The sequence below is a fragment of the Zosterops lateralis genome, assembly GCF_965231275.1.
Source record: "Zosterops lateralis genome assembly, chromosome: 21".
Classification (NCBI taxonomy): domain Eukaryota; kingdom Metazoa; phylum Chordata; class Aves; order Passeriformes; family Zosteropidae; genus Zosterops; species Zosterops lateralis.
This window is the reverse complement of record NC_139781.1, coordinates 1,880,936-1,907,979: the sequence shown is the minus strand read 5'-3', so window position 1 is coordinate 1,907,979 and position 27,044 is coordinate 1,880,936. Positions and strand designations below refer to the sequence as shown.

Genomic DNA, 27,044 nt, shown 5'->3' with positions numbered 1-27,044 from the left:
TGGGCATTGGGACTGACCGTTTTGCCTTCTGCCCTCACATACTCATATGGCACTGAAGAAAAACCACCTGAAGTCCCAAACTTTGATCTCCTTTGCACTAGTACCATGCTGAATAAAATTAGTAGAGTTATACCAGGGCAAAAGTCATGTGAAATCAGAATTAGGTACAATTGTATTTTGCTCTGCTTGATTAATAATTGGCCATGGCAAATACTTTCTTTTTTAAATGTTGTTAGTTTAATTGGATCTTTCTCCCAGTTGCTTTGCCTAAGGTCTTATGTTTAATATAACAAATAAAGCTGTTCTGCTTGAATGACCTGATACTGGAGCTTTAACATCTGTTGATCTATTAAAAGAAAGAATCCACACTGGAGAGGAAGAGAAGTCACTGAAGCTCCAAGCAGATTGGAGTTATAAATGCTCAGTATTGTTGAGTCTGCCCTTGCTTTCACATGAGCAACTTCCATTGCTGGTGTCAGGTGCTGTGTGCTGTTTGACACTGTTACATCCCATATGGCTCCCACTGCTCTGGGGTGAGTACTGCCCCTACTCATGCACAAGTTATGTACTTCAGAAAACTCTCCCTTGGAGAAGAAGAAGGTAATGGGATGAATGCAGCCAATGTTCTAGGATTTAACCTCTAGGGAGGATAAACAAAGCTGGCTGAAGAAGCTTCTTCTGTTGCACTCTGCCATACACTGGACTTGGTTGGGAGTTGTGCAATTCTTTTGGTTTGTGTTGCCTTTTGGAAGGAAGAGATCAGTTTTCAGGGGATAACAGCATTACTAACTAAGTAAATGGATCCCGTTGGTCATTGTGTCTCTTTCCCTTTCCACAGGGTCACCCTGGGCAGGCTGGACCTCGAGGCCTGCCTGGCCTGGATGGCTGCAATGGCACCTCTGGGAGTCGTGGCATTTCTGGACCAGATGGGTTTCCTGGCCTGCCTGGCCTGCCTGTATGTCCCCACTTAAATGGGCTGTTCTGTAGTCACTAAACCAGGATTTGCTTTTTGTGATGTTGGAGGAGTAACTGCCAAGTACTTAGGAAGAACCCAAATAACCCTAAGTTTATTAGAATTATCAGAACTCAAGTTTCTCATCCACTCTGAGGATAAAATGAAGATCCTGTGGGTAAAATCCCCTCCCTCACCTGCTGCCATCACTGCTCTGGATGCAGCCCAGGATGTGGCTGGCTATCTGGGCTGTGAACTCACAGTGGCAGCTTTTTATCCACAAATACCCCCAAGTTCTTCTCCAGGGCTGCTTTCAATCCGGGCATTGCCCAGCCTGAATCCATGGTTGGGTTGCCCCCACTCAGTTGCAGTTCCTGAGGTTTACATGGGCCCATCCCTCAAACCTGCCAAGGTCCTTCTAAATGTCATTGATGTGTATGTGAACAGGGGAGTTATCCCATGTCAGACAGGTTCAAATAGGATCTAACGTTGTCAAAGACCTAAAATGAAAGGGAAATCTAACATGAACACAAAAATACCAGAGAAAATGTTTGCAGAACCTTGTTTTTCTAAAGCTGCAGGAAGACTTTAGTTCTCATAATAGCACAGCTTCTCTAACAAAGCAGCAGTGGTACTTTTACAGTTAACTGGAGCCAGGAGTTTGCCTTGTTCATTATGCTAATTAGAGATTTTTTCAAATCTAAAGCAGTATTTTTTTCAAGAAATTTATTTTTACTTTTTTTTTTTTTTTTTTTTTTTTTTTTAAATCAGGGTCGTCCTGGCCCAAAAGGCCTTAAAGGAGAACCTGTTTTTGCTCAAGGCAGTCTTAAAGGAATGAAGGTAAGACTTGTCATCACATAGGAGAGAATGCAGCCCAAGAAGCTCTTTGATGTCTCCCACAGGTCGCAGGGCTGATGCTGCAGGTTGGATTGCTCGTGGTGTCAGTCCTGGGTGTCTGAGTGCAGAGCTGTGGAAAAAACTCTATCCACATTATATACACTCATAAGTTCATAAAAGTTAAATGGGTCTTTGTTAATTTATTCTGCATTTATGGAAATAAAGATAATTTCATATTATGATGATACTTTTTTGCATATTTTATAGCAGTCATATAGTAGGAGTTTTTATAGTGTATTTTTAGTGGTTTTGTAATTACTATTTTTAATGCCACTTTATTTTCTCTTGTTACACATAAATAAAATGGTTCTAATTTCCCTACAGGTCTCCATTACCCAATTCAAATATAGAAGCACAGATTTCAAGATATTTTCTCATTTATACTTGATCTAATATTAACTAACAACAAATATTTCTCTTAATACAAAGCTTGATGTTCCTTATAGTTTGTTGCAATGATGTTGTGTAATTTTTACATATGCATTTATGATTTTTAGGGTGAAAATGGTCTTCCTGGATTGGATGGAGTTCCTGTAAGTTATTTAATATGGGACATACTGATTTTAAACAATACTGAGTAGGTACATTTTCAGGTATTGGTTCTCAAGGATCCTTTTTAAATTAGTGGGAAGTGTATTTATATGTGTGATACCAGTAGTGTGAGCAATTCTAGGTGGGATCCACTAAGGGTATGAGCAGATCCACATTATGGTGGAGGAAATCTGATATTTCCTATTATCTATTTCATTATTCCATTTTCAAATCAAACTCCCTTCTACCACTGAACTCTGTAACTTGGATTTTGAAAGTACATCTGAATATATGCATATATGAAATATATTGCTTTAATATTTATATTAAAGTATATATGAAATAAATTGCTTTGATATTTAAATTGGCTTACTTAACTGGGGGATATTACTTAATGTTTCCTGAGACTCACTTTGGGCGGGGTTGATAGGGTAAATGTTACACATTCTCCATTTTTCCTCTGTTGTTTTTATAGGGCCCAAAAGGTTTTCCAGGTCCAGTAGGTCCTGCAGGCCCTATAGGATTACCAGGTTTGCAGGTGAGATCTCAGCTGTTGCACTTGTTGATAGAATAGTTCAAGCTGTTGGCAGATTTCCCTTTTCCTGGTCTCTGTTTGTGTCACAACAATGACCAAGAGTTCCTGTGCATCTGAGAACTCTGAGCACAGCTGACTTCTAGCATGGGATGCTCAGTCTTGGGTGGTTTAATTTGAACACAGGAGCCAAGGCTCCTCTCTGGAGCATCCAGAGCAGCAAAGATGACCTTCAGAGCTCTCTGCCGACACCTCCTTACACTGTTCTGAGCACTTCTCATCTCAGGGCCTGGGAGAATTGGCTGATCTCTGATGTTTGGGACCTTTCTTGTCATGGGCTATGTTAGATTTGCTTTATGAAGATCTGACAAGAGAATTTATATTGGGCAGAGGCAAAAACAAACAGCACTTTTGTTGGGTTTAAATAGAAATTTTCTCTTAATTAACAATGTTGCCAATTAGAGATTAGCTATTAGAGATGTGGAGACTTGAGGGCATGTGTCTTGCTTTTGCTTTGGAGGCAAGGAAGTTCAGTCAAAAGGAATAAAATCTTGATCTTGTTTACATTTAGGGTCCAGTGGGTCCCCCTGGGCTGCCAGGTCCAAAAGTAAGTTTTCTTTTTACACCTAATTTTTGGGGGTTTAACAGGGCTGTGGGTTTAGATGATAGGGGTGGTGTTGTTGCTGGTGCTTTATTATTCATTCATCCATGGTTTTCTTTTCTCCCAGGGTAACATGGGATTAGGCTTTCAAGGAGAGAAAGGAGAAAAGGTAAGTGAAATTAGTTTTATTATGGAAAGAGCATGAAATAATACTCCAGATTATTATTATTTTATTATGGAAATGGCTAGATTCTAGCATTTCCTTCTTTTCCTTTTTCTTTTCTTCTCTTGGACTGACTGGCAGTTCAGATACTAAAGAATCTTGCTGTTTCCTTATTTGCTGGCACCCTAAAAAGCCTTTTCTGGGTGAAGAGGAAGAAGGTGAAATCTCAAGTCAGTGCAGTATTTTCATGGTTATCAAGACCTGAGGTCCTCAGACATCTTTTGAATCTCCACTTTTCAATTTCTTTGGACCATCACCTCTTGTATTGAATTACTCCAATGACTTCCTGACTTTCATTACATTCTTTGGGTCAACTGGTGTGTAATTTGTAGTCTCCTTATCCTAAATGGGTGTCTTGCAGTCTGAGTCTGAATTTGCACAGGCAAAATGAGGCTTCTTCAAGTTCTCAATCTGGGATTTGATTCTGCTGATGTTAAAAATGGTTCTCTGCCTTCCACAATTTTAATTGTTCCTTTTCTTCTTTTCTTCCATGTTTCTCCCTAAAGTTTTTCTGAAGTGTTTTCCTGTTGTTTCAATAGCTGAGCCTATTTTTTTTCCTTGCCATGTTTTATATCCACAAGGCTTTGGAAACAGATGCATTTTGTTCATCCTGATTTTCCATCTGATCTTTTGATTCCTGTGACCAAAGTCCCATGCCAGCATTCAGGCGCACAGATTTTTATAGCTGAGATATGACTGAAGTGTTTTTCATTCTGATTTGTTGGCCATTTCCACAGAAGATCACACATGTTCTGCTATGTTAATATCTTCCTCTTTTGTCTACAGGGTGATGTAGGGCTGCCAGGGCCTCCAGGTCCCCCACCATCCACTGGAATACTGGAATTCATGGGATTTCCAAAGGGGAAGCAAGGAGAAAAGGTCTGTAAATCCAGTTTACAAACCCTCTCCCCCTCCACGCTCTTTCTGTCAGGAGCATGGGAGGTGGACAGGGCAAGGTCTTGCTTTCACAAGCACATGGATTTAATGTGTCTCTTTATTTGTCTCTTTCCCCTTGGCAGGGTGAGCCAGGTCCTCAAGGATTCCCTGGGAGCCAAGGACTGCCTGGCATCCCGGTAAGGACAGAGGAATGTTTTTACCATGTGCCTGACAGGGGTTAGATGGCTCAGCAGCCTCTGAATAGCTCACAAGACCTCTACAGGAGTTTCTAGGCACCAGAGAACTTTGAAAATCTGATTAAAATGTTCACAAGACTCTTTGAAGAGTGTAATTATAATCTGATAGTTTATAATGCTGTCCTACTAGAGCCTCACAAAGCTGCCCAGATTTCAGGACCTGCAGTCTGCTGTTTGCAGAGACCTGCTCAAAACTCTCTCCATGGCATCACCACTTGATGGCAGTGTTTATTGTCCCACAGACATTAAAAAAAAAAACAACTTAGTTTTTTTTTTCCCTTTTATTATATCTAAACATGTCTTTTGTTATTTTACTTTCAAGCTGTAAAGCACATGCAGATCTTTCTCTCTATCCATACACACCCAGTTAAAATGGGCTGTTTAATATTAGTACTCATCAACTTAGCATGGTGTAGGATCTTCTCTATATGAATTAAGGAAAACAATTTACCTCTGAATTCCAGAGAGCCATTCCCCAGCTTAACACTTTTTGTAAACAGAGGTCGTTTCAATAAGTTAAGGGAATAAATATTTTCGGGAACTTCTGACTAATAAGATAAATTGTTTGCCAGTTTCTTCAGCGTACAAATGTTCTTGGGAGAAATACGTGCAACAAAAACCTGTACATGCAGCACAGTTTGTTATTAGCCTTTCTGGACGTGTTCCATTATGAGCCTGCTTGGCTTTATGCATCACAAGAGACCCATTGATGCTGCTGAAATTGAACATATGTGCAAACTTAACCACAACTGTAAGATATTCTAAGACTGAAGCCTGGAAATTGCTTAACTACTGTAACTCATGCTGAAATTAAATCCTGGTGTTCTATCTCTGGATTTGAAACTTCATGCTGACTGGGAAAACCACCAAGCATTTCCAAATGTTGAGCGTGAAAATGCTGGTTTTGTGTAATTCTTGGACTTTGAAAGGGAAAAGTGTGCTCTGAACATTCCCTTGAGCTGCTGCTGTTAGGAAATGAGACTTGAAATAATTTCTCAGTGTAGAATAGAATACAGAGTAGCATTGGCAGGTCTTTTCTGTCTATAACATGGGGTCACTTTGCTACTGAAATATATGCCATGGTTTAAATGGATAGAACTCTTGGGGAATAAAACAGGTACTGTACTACACATGCTGCCAAATCTGTTGCATAGAAACTTTTCTTTCTGAGATGAAGTAGTCCCAGCAAAAAACAGCTGGTTCCCTTTGTCTCTCACTATTGTACTGTTTGTATAAATAAATGGGTTTGTGTTGCCTTTACTCAGGGATGTGCTGTTCAATTCCAAACAGGTCACAGAGATTTAATGTTGACATTTTTCCTCAGGGCTTTGGAGGTGTTGGAGAAAAAGGAGAGAAAGGAGTGCCTGGCTTACCAGGTGGCAGGGTAGGTAACTTCACCAAGTCACTTCTTTAAATGCCTGTTCTCAAACACATGAAGTGGGTTTTTCATCAACAGACACATTCCCTGCAGTGATGTGCTCCTACACAACACGGAGACCAAGACATTCTGTCTGTGTGTGCAGAATAAATTCAACAAGAAGACCAAGACATTCTGTTCTGTGTGTGAATAAATTGTCCAATAGAAAGTCTTGGCCACACTCAGATTTATAGGTTTTGTCATTACAAAGTAACACCTAAGTTCCCAGTTAGGTGAGACTTCCTTAACATGAACTGTTAGAAAAATAATGATTAAATCAGATAAGCCTGCTTTTATCAGTTATTTTGTTAAATTCTGTACATTGTGATTGTTAATAATTGAGAGATAAGAAAAGCAGTGGTAGCTTCTCTTTCTGAAAATTTTAACTTCTAATTCTTTGATTCTGAGGTATTTGAAGCCTGATCAAGATGAGATGGAGCCTCTAAAAGTTAATGTCTTTGCTGTTCTAGGGTCTTTTGGGACTCGATGGATCTGATGGAATTCCAGGGAGAAAGGTGAATTTTTAAATTTTTTTTTTACTGCACTTAAGAGTTGCAGAAGCCCTCTAACTGGTTCAGATCTACTGACTTCCTTATATTGTGGCTTCAAGTTCTCTGATGGATAAATACACCTGCCTTATTGAAATACTCAAGCTAAGTAGGAAGTCCACAAAAAAAAAAAGTTGATCCTGCATCTCCCAGTGTTACTTTAAATGTTTTGATGCCAGTAATTTTGTAGAAGGGGAAAACAGTGGAGGCAAAACGCGTGGGACAAAGAAAAAAAAAGTTTCAGACTCTTCATTCTGCAAACATTTCTACAGCTCTGTGAGAACTCCTCAGTGTTCAGCCTGCTCATGAATTCTCATCATCTTCACAGCACAAGGAGGCCTGAAGGAGCTCTGGTATTTTTTGTGTGCTGAGAAACTGATGCCATCACTTTTTCTTTAATTCTTCCTCAAATGTTTGCTAGGACCAAAGAATTTGGTTTGTGATTTGAGTCCAGGCTCTGCAGATGTCTCAGCTAAACAATAATGCCACTTATTGTCTCATTGTGTATTGTTGTTTCCTTATGGGATTTTGCAGGGCCATCCAGGTGTTCCAGGCTATCCAGGACTGGATGGAGTTGTAGGCATGAAGGTAACTTTTCACTAAAACATTGTGGTTTTTTAGGTATTTGCATGAATAAATAACTATCATTGCTCCAATCAAACCTCCTGTTTGCTCCTATATCACTGTCATTTTCAGTATGTTTCAGTTCCTCATTCACTTAATTGTTAAGCATAAAAATGTGTGGTTGCTGAGCCATGAATACTCAGGTATTTTAATAATTTTTCAATGTTAATTATTGAACTTCATGACTTAGAATTGTAAGTGTAGCCTTTCTCCTTTATCCTTACACCAATGTCATATTTATTGAACTGTTGAGGCAAGTTTAGGTGGAAACAAGTTGATGTTAAGATAATTGAGTTGCCAAGGCAATCTGAAGTCTTGGATCACAAATCTGCAAGTGTTTGCAGCCTGAGAATGTGTTCAATTTCTTGTACTGTGTATAGGTGATGCACAGCAGACATTTTCTGGGTATCCTACAATTTGGGCAGCTGGAAGCTGAGTGGAGAATGATAGTCGTTTGCTGTGAAAACACTGATCTGCCACTGAGATTGCAGACTTGTAAAATGCAAACACTGAAGGGATTTTTTTGTGCTGAGGACATGGAAGAAGTAGTATTAGATGTTTCTGCACAGAGAAGTATTACTGAAAGAAGCAACAATGTGTGCACTGCCTTGGCTCACTGCATGGTGTTTGTATGATAAATATGGTGGCAATTTGGATGACAGTCAAATTTTGTGCTTGCAATTTCAAAGAGGATCTGATACTGTTTGAGAGTGTCAGTGAGAGGAAGGAATGACACTGCAGTTTGTCACAGCTTGCTTGTTCTACCTGGATGATTTTATGAAGAAATCCATTTTTTCTGCAAGCATTATTGAAATTAAGTATTCCAAGGCAACAGAGAGCTGCAGTGATGAAAGCTGTTAAAAATGAGATAGCTCATAGCAGCTTTTACCACCAAGTGAACAGATATTATCCACCTGGTATTGGGCAGTGTGCTGACATAACTGGTCTCCAGTAGACATTGTATATACGTGTCTGTGCTTCCTGTTGAGGTAATTGGAGACCTTCAGAGGATAGCTGGATAGCAGCAGCCACCTTATCTGAAGCAGCCATCTGTTTCATCAGACAGCAACGATATAAGTCAGGACAGCAGATGATTATGATTAGCAGAGCAAAGTGAATCCCTCAGCAAGACAAAGAGTGCTGGTCACTCAGTGAATGGCTGCAGACATTGGTACCATAGTGCAGTCTGCTTCCTGCCAAGCAGCCTTCTCTCTATCTCCCATCTGAGTGTGGTACAAATCTGTTTTCTTTACAGGGTGAATTAGGTGACATCGGCCCCCCAGGTCCTCCTGTCATTATTGACAGGGAAGGTGTAGTCATTTCAGGTACACATTTCCATTTTGTTTTGGAACTCATCTAAAGCACTTTTTCTGATCCAATTTTCTTTCTCTGTATTTTACCATTATCTTTACCATTACCATTTATCTCTCTTTCTTCTGTATTTTACCATTTTCCCACATTGTATATTGGGTCTAATCCATCCCTTGTTCTTTTTTCTTTATTTTTGTATTGTTTGGCTACACATATATTTAGTTCTTTGTTTATAACTTCAGAATTTAAAGAAAGCCACATTGCAGACTGATGTTTCAAGACAGAATGAAATGTCTTGTCTGGGAGACAGACTGTGTGAGCACAGACAAGTGCTGTGTCTGCTCTGTAGATACACTTCTGTCTGTCTTGGTACCTTCAGTGTACCAAGGAAAAATGGCTTTCTGGTAAAGGGTACTCTAAATGTCATTCTGCTGTTATTTGTTGTCCAATGTGGTAAAAATATTGTTGAGAAAAATGAGCTTAGTTAATGCCACAGCTGACTGAGGCCTGCATGGGAACAGTCTCTGAAGCCATAAAGGTAAGGGGACAAAGTGCATGGTCTCTCCTGTTCTTTCTCCTTCACATGTAGTCAAATTTGAAACAAGCTCTGTAACAGCTCAGGAGGAATTTTTCTCAATATTATTTAACTTTGGCTAACAGGCTTCCTGCTCCCAGCTTGGCAGCCTTTGCTATCTGTGAGATCAGTGGCCACCACAGCAATTGACTGAACAGTATTTCAGTAGAAATCCTGATGAGATTTTCCTCCTTGTTTTCCTCTTTCTCTGATAGGTGCCCCAGGCGACCCTGGAAACCCAGGGATACCTGGTCCTCCAGGAGATGAAGGGATCATTGGTTTACCAGGCCTTCCAGGGGCTCCAGGGTTTCCAGGCCTGGAGAGAGGTACAGCAGCTGCTCCCAGGGCTCAGGGCAGGCTCTTTGCTGGGGGTTTGTGGAGGAGTTTCTGGGTGATGGTGAAGGTGTTGGACCAAGCCTGTCCTTGAGCTAGCTGATTTGCAGGCTGCTCTATGGGAAACAGGAGGCAGGGATGACACAAAGAAAAACCAATTGTGTTGAGTTGGTTGGAAGCAGAATTAGTGACACAATTATTGCAGCCCAGGTAGATCTTCACATGTGACTATTCAGTGCAGTGTACACAGGAGGCTGTGCTTTGATTTCCATTTTGAATGTGCTGATTGGAAGAACTTTTCCTACCTTTTAAATTATAATGAATGTTTTTGAAATTTTTAATGATGTTTTATATCTGCAATAAAGAGCTAACAGATTGGCTTGATAAACCCACTGAGGGTGCAACCTATTTGTCCCATCCAAGATCTCACTCAAAAGTTTTTGTTTCACTTGAATGCCATCTGGGAAATTCTGGCCTTCAATAATTCAGAGACTAGGAACTACCATGAAAATCTGAAAATAAACCCCCCTCAGTCTTACATAGTTAATTGTCTGATTGATTACTTAAATGCAGTGCTGTGAAGTTTTTTGGATGACCAAAGGAGTGTGTGAATGGGAGCCAGTTAGTCCCTCCAATTAGTACTTTTTCCTTGATGTAAAATGATGAATTGTTCTGTCCTAACATGATTGCAGTTCAGGGTACAATGGTAATTATCTTAACATTAAAAATACTTCATTGTGTCTGCTGCTGGAGAGCTGCTCATTGTGTCATTGTTGTGTAGATGGAATGGGCCCTGGAGGGTCTCCAGGTATTCCAGGACTGAAGGGTGAAGTGGGAGAACCAGGAAGAGCAACAATTGGAATACCAGGCCCCCCTGGCAGAGGTGGATTACCTGGTCTGCCAGGAGCACCAGGATTGCCTGGCTCACCACGTAGGTAGAATTTTTACATCTATTTTTGTATTAGATTCAGAGTGAAATAGGGTAAATAATCATTTATATATTTAGTTCTTTGCCACCAAGGATTATTCATCTGTAAATTGTGAATGTTTGACTGACACCTCATTGTGATTGTAGCTCACAAACTTATATATATCAGTAGACACTGCTATAAAGTAAGACAATGGACCTAATTATTGTTAATTAGAGAGACTGAAGCACAAAGTTGTGTAGACACAATTTGTGACACAAAGGACTTTGATGGTCTAGGGTAGTCTCCTGTTCTCTGAGGTAAAGAACAGACCATAACCTTATGAACACCTGAGGTAAATGTGAGCAGGTGGTTTGGCTACCAGGAGTCAGACAGGAGGCCTGAAGAGACAGTTTCCAGACCTAAGGAAATAGGATTTTGTTTTTACATGTTCATTTGTATGGATGTCCTGATTAAATTAATTGTGGACTGTTTTGTTTTCCTCAGAAATTGAGTATTGCAGGATCAGGGTTGAGTTTACAAAACTGTGTTTTATCCTTCCGCCAATAAGCTGTTTTTTTGGGTTTTTTTGAGCCAACCTTTCAGGACAGGGGACACTCCAGTGATGAAGACAGTGAGCATGGTCTGATAAAATGGCTTTCTCTGGAGAAGAAATAAATGTTCTCTTACCAATAACTGTTTGCTAGTCCAGTGTGGCTCACTTTTCTGCAGAGTCTGTAGAGCTGCTGTGGCTGTGTTTAGCTGATGGCTGCAGTTTGTTTCCATGGAGTATCAGACGGTGCTGGTCAGCACTCCATCTTACTGCTGGCACACAGGGGAAGGGCTTTCAGACACTGTAGGTTTAGATCATGTTTGATTGCTTTCTGCTGCTGTTTCCATCAGCTTATGTTTCATTCTATTCAGCATATAAAGAGATGTAGGCAACAATCCTGCAGTCATGAAGGGAGGGACAGGGAAAGATCCCTTAACCCTTTCTCCCTTTAGTATCTTTGCTGAGCTGCCACCCCTGAATGAAAACCATTTGCCCTTCTTTACACTACCTGTCCACAATTTGATGGGTTCTTTGGTCAGAGCAGAGGAATGAAACTCTGTTGCATCCACACTGTGAGAAATTTTGCTTTTCTGTGTGAGGAGCTAGAAACAAAGAGAACTGCAGCCCATGAGTGGTGCCAACAAAGATCCACCTCCTTGTGTTACATCCACACGTGCAGTTTCATCTGGTGCCAGTTGCATCACTGCTTTTGTAAGTCAGTAATGAGCTGGAGATCAACCTTCTCATGACTTTTCTTGCCTTCTTTCTGCATATAGGGCCTTCATTCTTCCCAGTGATAATCCTAAATGGAAGGACTGGGGACCCAGGGGAGCCTGGGCCAAGAGGGCTGCCAGGAGCTTTGGGTCCAAAGGGCTACAAAGGTAATTGGCTCTTGTTTTGAGAGAGCTTTTCAGCAGTCTGAAAGATATTTACACGTGGTTAATATCCTAAGGGATGAGTTGTAAGTGTCTTTATGACAAATCACAGGAGGGGTTGAAGGAGCCAACAGCCTTTGGAATCTGGAGAGAGTTGTGCCCAGCACTGTCAGTAAAATCCTATTTCTTCTTCTTACTCTGCCCAAGCAAATAAGCTGGTAACATATCAGACCCAGAAAATTAGCTAAGTAAGTTATACTTTAAAGCCGTGAGACTTAGAAATAAAATCTTGTTCACTGCTTTTTTGCAATAGAGGCTGTAAATGACAGAAAAACTTAATTTTATTCTCCTCTGTGCTGAAAATTGTGAGAATTTGGGTCTTAGTGTATGACAGAACCAGCAGCCAAAGCCATGATGACATAGATATCACTGTGTTTGGTGATTGTTTGGTCCATGGGCGGTAACAATTCAAGAGGTCATTATAACCTACTGTGAGGGGGAGTATGGATTTGTTTTAGCTGATAAGTATATCTTTAAAAAAGCACAAGACCTCCCTAAAACTCCTCTAAACTCATCTGTTTAGGAAAGTTTAAACCTTTGGGAAGAGGTCTAGGAGTGCTGAGGTTCATGCTGCATGTGGCTATTTGGTGATGAGCATTGCATGGAAATTAAACTGAAGAAAACCTGAGCTCCACTTGCCTGGCACTCACATCACCTGAGCAGAGGAAGCATAAATTCAATTTATATGAAAATGGCTTTGTCTTAATTGAATGAAATACTGCTTTTGGAGCTCTTGCAAACTGAAAAGGATCTTAATCCAAATGGAACTCTTTTCCAGGAGAGGCAGGTGATTGTGCCTGTGATGGAGGAGTTACAAGAGCTGGTCTCAAAGGCATCTCAGGTCTCCCAGGTCCAGCAGGAAGCCCTGGTGTCCCTGGTGCCAAGGGCCTTGGTGGGGACCCAGGCTCAGTGGGAGCCCCAGGACTGCGAGGCCCTCCGGTAAGGCAGCCAGACTTTCTCTTGGTTCTTGTCAGCTACAGGAGTGGCCATGTGCAATTCCACTTCTTTTTATTTTCATTATTGCTTCTATTTGTTTGGATTTAAAAAAAAAAAAAACAAAAACAAAACAAACAACCTAGAAACTGCTCTGTGTAAAGAAACTGAAAGGAGAGATACTATCAGCTATAAAAAGGGGAGGACAAATGGTTCTTAAATTCTGAGAACTGCACGTTAATCAGCCAAGAGAAAAGCAGTAAGAGTTACTCATCCCAGGATTTCTTGGAAGTAGTCACACATGGATTAGCCTCAGGGCTCTTCCTAAGTGAGGGCTGGCTGAGGAAGCAGTTGCACACATGCATGAAGAGAAGATCTGAGAAATCAAACAGGGAGATCTTTCCACATCAGTGCTCCTAGCTATAAAAACTGTGCACCACAGATGGAGTCTGCTTCCTAACTGCTGTGTGCTCCATACATTAATGAGGGTTGAGCTCTGGTTTTATATCAAACAGTGACCATAACAAATAGGATTTCCCAAAGTGCTGAGCACTGCTCATTGCAAGTATTTACTTTTGAAAATCGTAGTCCATAAAATACTACTAGTCCTTTGTCTTTAGAGTAACTTTATTGGTGTCAGTAAGTGCAGCACACCAAGCAATAGGGAAGAAAGTTCATTACTTGGATCTCATTATGTCAGTGATGTAATGTTCCCAGATGCCATGCTGGATTGCTGTCACTATTACCAAGGTTTGGCTTGCCACTGTGGAGCTGTAGTGACAGTAGAAACAGCTGAAAACAAACAAAGAAAAACTCTTTTCCCCCCCTCCCAAGTTAGTGTACACAGCAGAGAACCCTCTGGAGATTCTTCCTGATCTGGTCATTGTGTCCTGTCCTCCTGTGACGTTTTTAAGAAGCAAAGCCTTTTCTCTGCACATTCCTTTGCTTTATGTATTGGCTTATCCTTCTTTATCTATCTGTAGGCTTCAGCTGGCCAGCAAGGACTCCCGGGCCTCAAGGGAGAAAAGGGGGATCCATCCTATGCCACAGTCAAAGGAGCTCGTGGGGACCGCGGTGCGACTGCGCCCAGAGGAGCTGCAGGGACCCCAGGAGCCCCGGGCAGGGATGGGCTGCCAGGACTGCCAGGACCACCAGGCCCTCCTGTAAGTTCAGATTAACTCAGCAGCACTGCTTCAGAGCTGGAATAACGAGCAGAGAAAACAGCCAGGCCTGGCAAATTAGTGAGCCCTGTGATAAATGTCAAATACATGAAAAGCTCACAGTCCCTGAGCAGAAATTCATCTTGGTAAGGATTAATAATTGGCATTCCTAACACCTCTATCAAAAGATAAACTTCAGTAGATCCTAATGCTGCTCTATGTTTGAGTTGACAAAAGTCATTGTAGACATAATTATGAGTGAAATCTTGAAATAAAAATATCACACCAAGACCTTATCAATGAAAAAAGAAAGTAAATGTGTTTCAGAATCTGTAATAGTTGCATTTTGGCAAATATAATATAAAATATTCTTTGTAATAGTCACTAAGTTTTGCTGCATTTTAAAATGAAGATGAATAATTTATAGTGGTTTCTATATAGCTTTCCAGGCTCACCTGAACCTTGCAGTGAACCAGCCAAACTCTTACACACTTTTTAAAATGATAGTGGTGGATATTCTTTCTGCATCCCTTTGATTTTTCAGCTGTAATTGTCTTTGCTGTGCACAGGGTGATGGTGGACTGGGTTTCCCAGGTGAAAAAGGCCTGCCAGGATTACCTGGCTCCAAGGGCCATCGAGGAGAACCTGGTTCTCCTGGCATTGGATACCCAGGTCCTAGTGGAGTTCGTGGACCACCAGGTGACACTGGAATGGATGGATTTCCAGGACAACCAGGTCTTCCAGGCCCTCCAGGTAGGTCTTGCTGGCTCTGCTCTCATTTAAAAAGGATGACGCTGCAAGTCCAATGGTACTCAATTTACTGCTGTGCCTGTGGCCAGGCCAGAAGATTGCATTAAGCTTAAGATTGCTCTTCAAATTAATTAAAATTCGTTTGTGGGCTCACCAGGCCTCACGTGGCAGTCACAGCTTTCTCAAGTTTTCATCCTCAGGAGCTTACAGGTAATAAACAATAAATGCTCAAGCTGAATGGACCACAGACAGCAAGCAGATCACATTTTTATTTCTCCTTGTGGCTCCATCCTGTCATCCCACTCCCTGCTAACAGAGGATCAATAAATTCTTCCTTTGGAGTTCTGGGGTCTGTCACCATTATCTTCATCCAGATAGTCAAAGAATGTGGGGGATTTCCTGATTATCTTTACCATTCTTCTGAGTTAGCTACATGAACAAAACGCATTCTACATACCATGCTATAGTCCAAGAAATATATATATATATATCACACTACTATTTCTAAGTCTTGTTGATAGCAGAAATAAAAGTAACTATATTCATACAGCAAAGTTATCTAACATTATATATACAGCATTCAATTTTAATATTTGCAAAAAGCCAATAACATAAAATGTGCTTACAATACTGTGAAAGGGGCTGTGTGCAACCTCAGTGTTTCTTTGTTGTAGGTATCACCTTGCCCTGCATAGTTCCTGGAGCATATGGGCCCCCAGGGACCCCTGGATTTCCAGGTCTGCCAGGTAGGGACAAGAAGATGATGAAATGCACTGGCTGACTGCCAAGCAACACTCCTTCCTCAAGGAACAGTATTCCTCCTAATTAATCCTCCTCCAAGTGAGAGTTATTCCAGAGGGTTAACTGGCAGAACCATGTCCTTTTTTCCCCCCAAGTGACTAGGCCTAAATCCCATGGAGGATCATCTTGACTGCACCTTTTTTTTAACCTTCATGTAGCCTTGAACACAAACCCTCTGCTTCTGTGTTTATGTAGCTCATGAACAGCCAGAGTTTTGAGATTTTATTTAGCTTAAATTGTGTATCCAGCACCAGCTTTGCAGAAAATATTTGATCCTGTTTTCTTGTGCTGTGTTTTTGTCTTCTGATATTTGTTCGTTGATATTATTAATTAATGTATTTTTCACCCTTAGGTCCCAAAGGCAGCAAAGGCTTTTCAGGCATTCCAGGCCAACCTGGGTTACATGGATCTAAAGGACAGCCAGGGTCTCCAGGAATAATAGGCTTGCAAGGGGAACCTGGTAAGAGGGAAGTTGCTGGAGTTCTTTTTATTGTCTGATCAATGTGAACAACACTTTGTCAGAAGAGTTATCTGACCTCCTTGGCCACTTCTGCCTCATGATGCTCCATTGAGTGTTCCACTGTGCTCCTTGCAAATGCAAGGGATTACAGCTTGGGAGAAAACCAAGGAAATATTCATGATTTTATCACCTGCATATAACACTTTATCACCACTGGGAGAAAGGAGGACAGTCAACAGTTTGTTTCTCCAGGGACCATTGTCATGTGCTTTGTTCCAGTTTAGGTTAACCACAAATTTAGTTTAACACTTATTTTAAGCCCTGTGTTACTCTGGTAAAGGCACACTGTGTGCAGTGTTTGGGCTCATTTTAGCCATGGGAATTTCTGATGGTTGTGTAAAGGAAGAGAAGGAAGCAAAGGTGATGAGAGTTAGGGGTTTTGTCCTTTTGCTTAACCTGCCATCTAGTGAAATCAAGCTTGGAATGCTTTATATAGCTGCAGCTCCTCCACACTTCTACAGAATTCTTTTCTTGAAAAAACACCAAAACCCTAAACCTTTCAAAAGTTTCATCACTTCTTATCATCAATTATTGTTTCTAATTCAGTACTGAAATAACTTGCAACTTTTCCAGCGACTTTTTCTTTCATGGAAATTTTTTAAATGTATCTTTTATTTGAGATGCTGTTGGAAGCAGTATTCTGTACTTCTATTGAGTGACTTTTGTGGGGCTTCTCTTTAAGGCTTCCCTGGACCTCGAGGAGAGCAAGGCTCACAAGGACTTCCAGGACTGGATGGAACAGATGGTTTACCTGGGAAAATGGGAGCTTCAGGCTTAGCTGGAATAAAAGGATCTCCTGGAGATGTGTTTGGTGCTGAGAGTGGAGCCCTGGGAGAGCGTGGCCGACCTGGACTCCCAGGAGATAAAGGCCTTACAGGTGATATTGGATTTCCAGGACCAAAAGGTAAGCACTGATACTGCTTCTGTCTGGGAATATCAAACTGTTTTTCTTTCAAAGACCCTTCCTCTTTCCAATCACTTTTAGATAATGCAACTTCTCTGAGCTCCTCATAGATGCTGATTTGCTGGTTTCCTGTTAAAATCTAATGCAACTCAAAGGCTTTTATTAAAACTCACTTTTAATTGAAAGTGTGAATTTTGTTTTATTTATTCTGTAACCTCCCATTTGTCTGTTTCCAGGGCTGGATGGCAGACCAGGCCTGCTGGGTGTTAAAGGTGAACAGGGTCATCCAGGATATTCAGGTGTCCCTGGACTGAGGGGACCTCCTGGCCCTGGAGGTCCTTTTGGCATCAAGGGAAAACCAGGACCCTTGGGCTCAGCTGGCTTTGCAGGAGCACCAGGTATGTGATGCTTTCAGATAAAGACAAGGGGCTGAGCTGTGCTCTTTGGTGTTGAAGTGGGAGAAGTTTGGAATTTGCTCAGAGTGAGCTCCTGCCTCAGGTTAGGGGTAATAGGGCAGAATTTCAGCCTGTTGGCTCTGATTGCTGGGCAATTCCTGCTGGGAAATGTCACCCCAATGCTATAGAAAGTACAGCAGAGAGATAGAAGAAAGCATCTTAACTGTCCTAATGTTTTTAATATCTTTATCACCTTTAACATGTTAGCTGTAGCACTGACTAATCTTCATTTCCCATTTTCATGACAATTAATTTCTATTGTGTGAGGTTGCTTGAAATGTGATTTATATTGGAATATTGTTGGCTTACAGACAAGCTTGGACAAGCACTTGTCTTCTCTGTCTTTCTCTTTGCTGGGGCAGAAGAGAACTTCATTTTCCTTCACTTCAGAGGAAAAAAAAACCCACCACTTGAGTACAGTGGTATCTGTCAAGCTGCACTGACTAAAGTGTTTCATAACAGTTTATGAAAGACTTGAGAACCAAGCAAAGAGAGACTTGGGAATTGGTAGATGATGATCTGGGGTATAAAACTGCTCTTCTGACATGCAGAATGACAGTGCTGAAGCACAGTGGCAACAAATGAAAGCAGTAACAACACTTGACATGAAAATTATAGAGTTTTTAATTTTAATATTAGCATTCCTTCTGCTTCTCAGTGGTTTTATATTTATGGTCTGTATGCTGTATTTGACTTTTCTTCAACTGTTTTTAAATACCTCCCATTGCCAGGATTACAAGCTCCAAACAACTAATTTTTTTTTGCAGCTGTTGTCTCCCTGAATCATTAATTTCTTTTGTAGCCTTGTTCTTTCTGTTCACATATTTTGTCTGTTTTTTCCTTCACCATGTTTCTATTCCATTTATCATCAACTCTCCATTTCTGATGTCACACTGTTTGGTTATGGGTTCTTCACATAGGCTGTCAAGGTGAGAAAATGCAGTGTAGCAGAAAAGCTCCTGGACTAACAACCCAGCTTGTAATGCTACAAGAATTGCATTGACCATAGGTGATACCCCTTATCATTGCTAATCAAAACAGAAGGCAAAGAACCATTGTGAGGAGAATGATCAGACAGTAACAAAGTCTCAAGCCTATAAGAAAATCATTAATATGCAGAGATTTTAAATGTGTGTGTTTTCTTTGTCTTCTTAATGAGGCAGATCCTCTTTTATCTACTTTAAAAAATGCTGGGCTGTAGCACAAAGCCCTGAGTATAACAGAGCTCCAATCTTGACTGCTACTGCTGCAAATGTAATTTTTCAGAAGCACCTGAGTTTTCCTTCTCTTCATTCCTTTGCATCTGAGCATTCTGTTTTCAATGGTTTGAGCCTTTGTATAAAATTGTAAACCATTACAAAGCTTCAGCTAGAAACATTTAGAGACAAACCAGTTCATATGGTGTTGGTTTTGTGATAGCACAACCAGCTTGTTCCTGTAGTGAGCAATTGGCTCTTGAGAAGTACAGTTCAACTACCAAGGTGAAAAAAGAACTTGTGAAAATCAGCCTGTCCAGCTGATTGATCTCTGCTTCACCCAGACCATGGGGTAGGGAGCAGCAACATTAATGCTGCTCCCCATTCTGTCTTGGCTGCTTTGGTGATGAAGGTAAGACTGTGCATTGCAGGTCAGTGTCTGGTGGTCAAACATGGATTCATCATAAGGGGTTTCACTCTTGCCAGTTGTGTAGTGATGTAGGCAGTAACCCTCCTTGTAGGTATTTTATTTTTAGATGACTAATGCTTTTGCAGTTCTAAGCTTTATGCCTTCTAGTAGGCTGCATGTGCCATAAGGTCCATTTGTCATTAAAAACAATGCTGTGTTTAAAGAGCTTGGGAAGCTGCCACAAACTGTCCTCATTTTGTGAATATCCTCTGAGTTCTTTCTTGTGTTGATTCAGGACCTCCTGGAGCCAAAGGTGTGGCTGGGGATGTGGGACCACAAGGCCCTGCTGGTATGAAAGGCTTCCCAGGTCTTGATGGTGCTCCAGGATCTCCCGGGGAAAGAGGATTCTTAGGCCCACCTGGGCCTTTTGGTCAGGATGGACGTCCAGGTTTCTCTGGGCCAAAAGGTAAGTGTTTCAATCTTGAGATTGCTGTGCCCACAAAAAAACAAAACAAAACAAAACAAAACAAAACAAAACAAAAAATCAAAAAAAAAAAAAAAAAAAAAAAACCAAACCAAAACAAAACAAAAAAACAAAACAAAAAAACCCACCTTGCTGGGACTGATTTTAGGCCCAATTTTCTGGAAAGGAATGAATCCCCAATTAGTGTTGAGATGCATTTATTTTCCTGCTGAGTTACAAATGATGGATTTAATTATCAAATAATGTTCATAAGGAAATCTGTCTTGAAGAGACTAGGTTTTTGTGGACAAAGGATTGTGTTAATCAAAATAGAAAGACAAGAAAATTGAAGAAATGAACAGTGAATGAAACTTATAGAAAGGAGAGAATCAAGCCCAAATCAAATGGGAAGTTAAAATTCACAAACTGTGTGATCCTTAAGCACCAATGCAGTAGTTGGTTTCCTGGAGAGTATCACAAAGCAATGGAGCTGTGAAACTGCATGTTGTTCTCTTGGAAATTGATTGTGTTTGATCCCCACTGGAAGCAGGACCAGGCTCTCAAAGGTGAACTGAGAAGTGCTTTTGAAAGTATTGAGAGTGGAAACCTGGGACAGGTGACAATGCTGTGCCTGTGCCATGTGCTTGTTTAAATACCCAGATTTGGGTGATTGGCCACACCCAGGCAGCCTCCACCTGCCCCAGAGTGGGTGTGCAGTGTACCAGGGGACGCTGATATTTATTCTCTTCTTATTTCTCAACATTTCTGTGCAGGTGAGAAAGGATCTTCTGGCCTGCTTGGTTTCCCTGGCATGCCAGGACTGCCTGGTGTCCCTGGAGTGAATGGGCTTAAAGGAGCTCCTGGCACAGCTGGAGGAAAAGGAAGTCCAGGAGTTGTGGGACTTCAAGGTCAAAAAGGTGAGAAACAGCTTGAATGGATTTTGCTGGGTAGGCAGCAAAAAGGAGATGTCTGAGATGTCTGTGTCTGGTGTCATTCTTCTAAATATTCTTCTAAATATTCTAAATGTAGTCTTCTATTTTTCAGTACTTTGGCCTGTTTACCAAAGATTGCTAATGAATTCACATCAGGAGACATGGAAGTTCTGTCTTTCTCTGCTAGATTATTTTGCAAGATTTCCTGACTTTTTTATTTCTTCAGGTGACAGAGGTGATATAGGTCCACCAGGTCTTCCTGTCATTGGGACTTCAGAACAGGTACTGCAAATCAAAGGAGACAAAGGAGATCCTGGATTAGCTGGACTTGGAGGATTCCCAGGACCTAGAGGTATTTCACAATATTGCAGTTGCCAGGATCACTTTTTCAGTATCTGGGCTCGCTATCAGTGGAGCAGATAACACTTTTGGCAGTGCCTAAAGTGTTACTGTGTTCTGTTCTGCCATTCCCATTCTATCAAGGCTTGCACACGGCAGTTCTGAATTTGGAGAAAACAGTTTTCCTTTGAAGTTTTAGTCCTGTAGATCTAATGCCATCCCTTCTTCCTCTTTAGGGGAGTTTAGGGTAACAGATCAACTGATCCAAATGAGCTGGATGTCTGTATTACTGACTGAAATTCCACTCTTCTGTATTAGGTGATAAAGGAAGCCCAGGAAGCCGTGGACAGCCTGGTGTCCCTGGCCCAGCTGGGTCACCAAGCAAGGAGAGAGGTGCTCATGGTGACCCAGGCTTCCCTGGGCCCCCTGGAACCCCTGGGCTGCCAGGACAGAAGGGTGCTCATGGGATCATGGGATTCCCAGGAATGCCAGGAGAGAGGGTAAATACCTTCTTAAGTATCATCTTCTTCTCTGGGTGCTCTTTGGAAAACCCTGTGTTCCAACTGGTACCTCTGTAGCACAGAGCAGAATCTGGCAGGATTTTTCCTTACCTAGATTGGTTTTGCTTGACTCCTACCATTAAATGACATTGACATAGTATTTCTTCCTACGGCTTTGTGTTCTGTTATTCCACATGATCCAAGCTTGGAACAGCAAGAATAAAAAGCAAAGATTAATTTTGGTTGGGTTGGTTTCTTTCAGGGTTTAGATGGCACCACAGGAACACTTGGATTCCCAGGACCTATTGGCCTTCCTGGTCCAAAGGGTAAAATATCTTTTACAGTGTACATGGTCTTTCATTATCCACAATCCTAATATTAATGAACCAAAGGAATAAATGATGTTCTGGAAGTTACCATTGCTCTCCAGTGACTGGCTCCAAGTATCATCCCCTTGTAAGAGGCTTTGTTCAGACAAGACCCATCCCAAGCCTAAATACTTGATGGTCCTCTGGAAGTTTGGCCACACACTGTGTGAAGCCTGTTGGGCAGTGCAGGAATGACCCTTTTCCCTAATCTCCTCGTGTCAAAAGTGCAGGATGTTGTGGAATTATTTGTAAATGTCTGTCTTGTGCATTTGCATGAGTGAATCTGCATCCATTGATAGTTACGAGCAATTTCAGACTCAGGTGCATCATTTGCTATTGTCTTTGTTTGCACCATGAATTTGAAATATAGCAAGGTTTATTTTCTTGAACAAGCCCTGGAAATTGATGTCCACAGTTAATGTCAGAATGACCTGTCCTTTTTTTTCCAGGTGATCAGGGAGAGTCTGCTGGTGTTCCTGGCATTGCTGGACCAAAAGGAGAAAGAGGAGACCCAGGATTTCCAGGTAAATTAGGCCTTGATTGCTCAATTCAAGAATACAAAATTCTAGAGATTAAACAGGTTGGCATTGCCAAACTTGGGTGTTTTTGTAATCCTGAAAGTGAGATTTGAGGAGCCTGCAATCTAGGTGGGGCACAAATTGGATGATAATGAACACATGTGAGACCAGCCCTGTTCTAATGCTGATATGTTTCTATCCTATGTTTATAATCTATGTTTCTATCCTTTCAGGAGAGAGAGGGAGAGAAGGACTCAAGGGTGAATCAGGCTACCCAGGAAACACTGGGGTGAATGGACCCAAAGGCAGCCCAGGAGATCTTGGCCAAGAAGGACCAGCAGGTACTGGACTGACCCAAGTTCTGCAGTTTGTGTTGTGACTATGACAACCTCACCTTGATGCTTCCTTAGCCCTGTTTGGCCTGTCTCAGCTGAGGTTTAAACAAGAAGTTTGGCAAGAAAATGGGAATTTTTCCTGACAGTTGTGTAAGGTGTCACCTTGTCCTGCTGGTCAAACATGGTGAATCCTGCAACACTGAAGCCCAAAGGAATCCCATTAACAAATAGGGAAGACTTCAGTTAGATACAAGCAGCTTCTTCACAGCTCTGTCATTGCAACATTTTTGTCTGTTCCCTCCCTAGAGCCAAACCTCCCCAGAAGAATGGCTACAAGTAATTAGTGGGGTAATTAGCAGGTAGATTCCCAAATAGTTATCAAGATCAAAGGCTGGAGAACAGTGAAAGTTGTTATTGAAATGTTTTATTTGACAAACAATTTAATTAGTTATTTGGTGTGTGAACTGTTCATGTGTTACTTAGTGGATGATGAAGAATGTCAGTGCTATGATTAAAAAAAAACAACCCATCAAATAAATAGTTTGATAAATATAATGGTGCTAATGGATTTGATATAACGACTGCTAATGGTGGCATGAGGAGAGATTTGGATCTAATTTTGCTTTATTTAAATAGTACTTATATTCACCCATCTTATGAGTTAAGTGCAGGACCAGAAGCTGTAAGATGGAACTGTGAGCCATTTCAGCCTGGACATGATGTGTAGTACAGGAATATATTTCTGTTTGCTTTTAGGAATCACTGGAAATGCTGGGCAGAGAGGAGCCCCTGGCCCACCAGGACCCCCAGGACAGCCAGGACCTGTTGGGTTCCCTGGAGCTCGTGGGGCAGCAGGACCTAAAGGTACATTTGCAATCTGCATATGGAGGGAGAAGTTGGGTCAGAAAAGTGATGTTTTGGCCAAGTGTCTCTGGCAGACCAGCTGTGCCTGGGGAAGAACTCCCCTCTTGTGCAGGCAGCAGCTGCCAGGAATGAGCAGAGGGATGGTTGGAAAAGCAGGGGCTCTCACTTGGTTTAATGGGTGTTCATGGAGAGAGCAGTGAGAAGAGTTTCAGTGAAGAAAAACTTTACAGCTTTACCCACTGTGCTCCCCTGTGTGCCAGGTTTCTCTTATCCTGTGTTCTCCATGAGCCACCTTGTGCATTTCCACCTAACTACATTGTTTGTCCATTTGTTCACTGATGTGTTCCCCATGTCTCCTCAGGCTTTCATGGATTTCCCGGTTTAAATGGTCTGAATGGTTTGCCAGGCACAAAAGGCTCTCCTGGAACACCAGGTAAAGGAAACATGGAGTGGAAGTGTCACAGCTAGGGAAATACATAACTGCTCCACCGTGAGACCAGTTTCCCACAGAATTCCCCTATTTCACCCAGTTCTGGCTTTAATTATGACCTGGAGAAAAACCTCAGGATAGTGAATGTGCATGAACTAATTCTGCCTCAATGCCAGTAAGAACAGGATGCAGCCTGTGGAGCTGAGGCTTTTCTGCTGATGGTTCTCCTTGAATTCCTGAAGGACTGTGTCACTTCTGGAAAACTAATGGAATGAAATCATAAAACTCTTTCTAATGGAAGTTTGATTTGAGCAGGGCAGCACCAAATGCTTGCTTTTGAATTGGACTTAGCAATGAAATGTTTCTGTACTGCTTTTCAGAGCCCTCCATTATATGGAACTCAAGGAAGACAGCAATAAAATCAGAAGCTGATTTCTTTGATTTGTTTCCAGATTCTGCTTTTAGAGAGCTTTTGCTGGACCTTTTTGTATTTTGAATCATATGAAATGGAATGTAGTTCTGTGTTGCAGACAGGGTTTTACTAAGGTAAAGAAGTGAAGAAAGACCTGACCAAGAAGAATTTAGTTACAGTTGTGTTGTAAATTAGCACCTAAAATTTGTGGCAGTTGTTTCATGCATGGAAATGGACAGACTTCATGTGTACAACTCAAACAATACCTGTGTTTTCTTTCTTTAAAACATTATCAGAAGGCAATGATTTGCAGCGTAGAGATCCTCCACAGTTTTTCTGAGAGAGCTGCTTTTAGTGTCTATTCTTGCCAGAGTGGCCTGCTGAACATCTCCCTGCAGCTCTCCCTGCACCACTGGTGCCTGTGTGCATTCTGCAGCTCTGTGCAAGCTGAACTCTGCCTGTGCTGCAGCAGGAAGCCCACAGGGTTATTTAAAGACCAGAAGTGTGGTGTGTCCTCGTGAGGGACACAGCTCACAGGCTGGCAGCAGATCCTGTCACAGGACTGCTGTGCTCTCATTCTTGTGCAAGAGCTTGTGGGGAGACCAGAACAGTCATATGCTTTTCTCTCAGCATCTCACAGATTGTTTAAATTCACTCTGCACAACCAGAGGAGCATGTGAGCCACCAAATCACCAATTCCAGCTGCTCTGCTGAAAACAGAGACAGCAGTAAATGGCTGGGTTTTAAATCACCACACATTTTGTGTCATAATTTGACTGCTATTAGGCAATTTGAATAGGCTCTCTTACCTTTGTTAACCATGTTTAATTAGGTCTGAGTGAAGCTGGGCTGAAAGGACCTGCAGGTCTCCCAGGTACAAAGGGTGAAGAAGGCTCTCCAGGCTTAGGAAGAGGAGCTGTAGGATTCCCTGGACCAAAGGGCTCATCAGGAGACATGGGTAAATACTGAGGTTCTGAAATCAGGGGTTGCATGATCAGTAGAGCTACCAAAGACAATTCCTGAAGTCTCAAAGGTGGTGAGAAGCTTGACAAGTAAATATGAAATCTGTGATGTTGCTCTGTATTTTGAGAAATAGTTGCACAGTTCTGAAAGTCTCTCTATCTCTTCTGAGCAGCACAATATGTATTGTTTCCTCTCCTGTAGTAAGATGTCTTTGTTCTTCTCAATAGAAATGCTCCCCAGCCCCTGCTTCTGTCAATATCTGTGAAGATCCATGAAGACCTTTGGTTGTCCCTCACTTTGTGTTTCTTATTCCAGGTCCCCCTGGCCCTATGGGACTTCCTGGCCTGCCAGGAACACCTGGAGTTTCTCTTCCATCTGATATACCTGGGAGACCTGGAGATGTTGGTGTTCCAGGCACTGATGGGAGTCCAGGTGTGTGTGGTTTGGAAACTCTGTAAGGATGACTCTGGCACCCATTGAGTATCCTGAGACTCCAACCTTTCCCCAGACAGAAAGGAATGTTGGGGATAGTCCCAGCATTTACTTTGCCCCGGGAATAGATTTTGCAATTCACTCCATTAATTAACTCAGCAGTCCTTTCCTGCAGGATATCCAGTTTCCCTTCCTAGCTGTCCTGGCACAGACAGAGCATGTTGGTTTTACACCTTGCACATGCAACTTTAAAATTTGTGTGCACAGAGTAAAGCTGAAGACTTCTGAAAAATCCTGCAGATAACAGACAAAGTACAATGAAATGTTCAGCCACTGGGTTCCTGTGGGGCTACAAAGAGACATGTTGGTCGGATGTTTTATCTGCAGGGACTTGGGTTTATTTTTGAACATGACCATGCAAACACAATTCTCTCTGCTGTCTCCAGGTTTTGCAGGTCCCCCAGGGCCACGAGGGCCCCCTGGGCCAGCTTCTGACCAAGGTGACACAGGCACTCCAGGTTTCCCTGGTGTTCTGGGCTTGCGAGGCATGAAGGGCGACGTGGGACTCCCTGGTCCAATTGGACTCCCTGGAGCATCTGGATTCAAAGGTGATCTTGCCTTGAAAGGCTCTGGGAGGGGTTTGGCATCTGTTAATCTTGACAGCAGGAATGGCTGGTGGGTGGTGAGTGTGCCTTCCTCATTCAGGTAGAACAGCTGGATTTGATGTCTCAGTGTTTCCTTTTGGCTCCTGCAGATTTCACTACTGACTCCAAAAGCAGCAAAGTGAGGGCAGCTCCAGCTATTCTTCAATGTATCCCTAATTATATTTTTCCTCTTATCTTTGTTTTTTTTTTTTTCTGAGTAGATGGTGTCCACCTGCAGTGTTGCTGAGCTTGTTGACCACAGTTACCCACTTGTGCTCTCCAGGCAAGGACTGGAGCTGCTCTTTCATCCCACCTGTCCTGTGTGCTCTGAGGCTTTAGTGTGGTGGATTGAGGTCTCCACAAGAGGCTAAGAGGATTGTAGGGGCTCAGAGATGTTCTGGGCTAAGGCAGGGAGCTTGTTGACCTCTCTTTGGTCTGTACCAAAGGAGGCCAAAGGGCAGCTGCACACAGGAACTCCAGGAGCAAGGTTTGAGCAACACCACACAGCTCGAAAGCCAGGGCAGGGTGGAGAAGCACTGCCAGATGAACAAATGTCTGCTGTCCTTGTAGGCTGGGAGATCCCATCCCTCTGTGCTGTGCACAGACATGGATTTCAAGGAGTGAAGCTGTGCACTCTCCAAACC

The 27,044-nt window shown here is 42.0% G+C and overlaps 1 protein-coding gene across 1 annotated transcript in view; it reads left to right on the top strand.

Moving 5' to 3' along the window:
- The window catches only part of COL4A6 (collagen type IV alpha 6 chain), a 101,563-nt gene that overhangs the window by 69,296 nt on the left and 5,223 nt on the right, over window positions 1-27,044 (top strand). Inside the window, exons 5-38 of the mRNA XM_083876283.1 lie at window positions 839-955; window positions 1,724-1,792; window positions 2,347-2,382; window positions 2,856-2,918; window positions 3,484-3,519; window positions 3,641-3,682; window positions 4,523-4,615; window positions 4,756-4,809; window positions 6,194-6,253; window positions 6,757-6,801; window positions 7,369-7,422; window positions 8,714-8,783; window positions 9,559-9,669; window positions 10,458-10,607; window positions 11,914-12,018; window positions 12,851-13,011; window positions 13,989-14,168; window positions 14,735-14,918; window positions 15,590-15,661; window positions 16,069-16,176; window positions 16,919-17,140; window positions 17,377-17,538; window positions 19,496-19,666; window positions 20,437-20,580; window positions 20,822-20,947; window positions 21,253-21,434; window positions 21,697-21,760; window positions 22,252-22,326; window positions 22,554-22,661; window positions 23,412-23,519; window positions 23,881-23,952; window positions 25,194-25,319; window positions 25,640-25,756; window positions 26,203-26,364. Coding sequence (XP_083732409.1) covers window positions 839-955; window positions 1,724-1,792; window positions 2,347-2,382; window positions 2,856-2,918; window positions 3,484-3,519; window positions 3,641-3,682; window positions 4,523-4,615; window positions 4,756-4,809; window positions 6,194-6,253; window positions 6,757-6,801; window positions 7,369-7,422; window positions 8,714-8,783; window positions 9,559-9,669; window positions 10,458-10,607; window positions 11,914-12,018; window positions 12,851-13,011; window positions 13,989-14,168; window positions 14,735-14,918; window positions 15,590-15,661; window positions 16,069-16,176; window positions 16,919-17,140; window positions 17,377-17,538; window positions 19,496-19,666; window positions 20,437-20,580; window positions 20,822-20,947; window positions 21,253-21,434; window positions 21,697-21,760; window positions 22,252-22,326; window positions 22,554-22,661; window positions 23,412-23,519; window positions 23,881-23,952; window positions 25,194-25,319; window positions 25,640-25,756; window positions 26,203-26,364 — 3,649 coding nt within the window. The remainder of the gene's footprint in view (window positions 1-838; window positions 956-1,723; window positions 1,793-2,346; window positions 2,383-2,855; window positions 2,919-3,483; window positions 3,520-3,640; window positions 3,683-4,522; window positions 4,616-4,755; window positions 4,810-6,193; window positions 6,254-6,756; window positions 6,802-7,368; window positions 7,423-8,713; window positions 8,784-9,558; window positions 9,670-10,457; window positions 10,608-11,913; window positions 12,019-12,850; window positions 13,012-13,988; window positions 14,169-14,734; window positions 14,919-15,589; window positions 15,662-16,068; window positions 16,177-16,918; window positions 17,141-17,376; window positions 17,539-19,495; window positions 19,667-20,436; window positions 20,581-20,821; window positions 20,948-21,252; window positions 21,435-21,696; window positions 21,761-22,251; window positions 22,327-22,553; window positions 22,662-23,411; window positions 23,520-23,880; window positions 23,953-25,193; window positions 25,320-25,639; window positions 25,757-26,202; window positions 26,365-27,044) is intronic.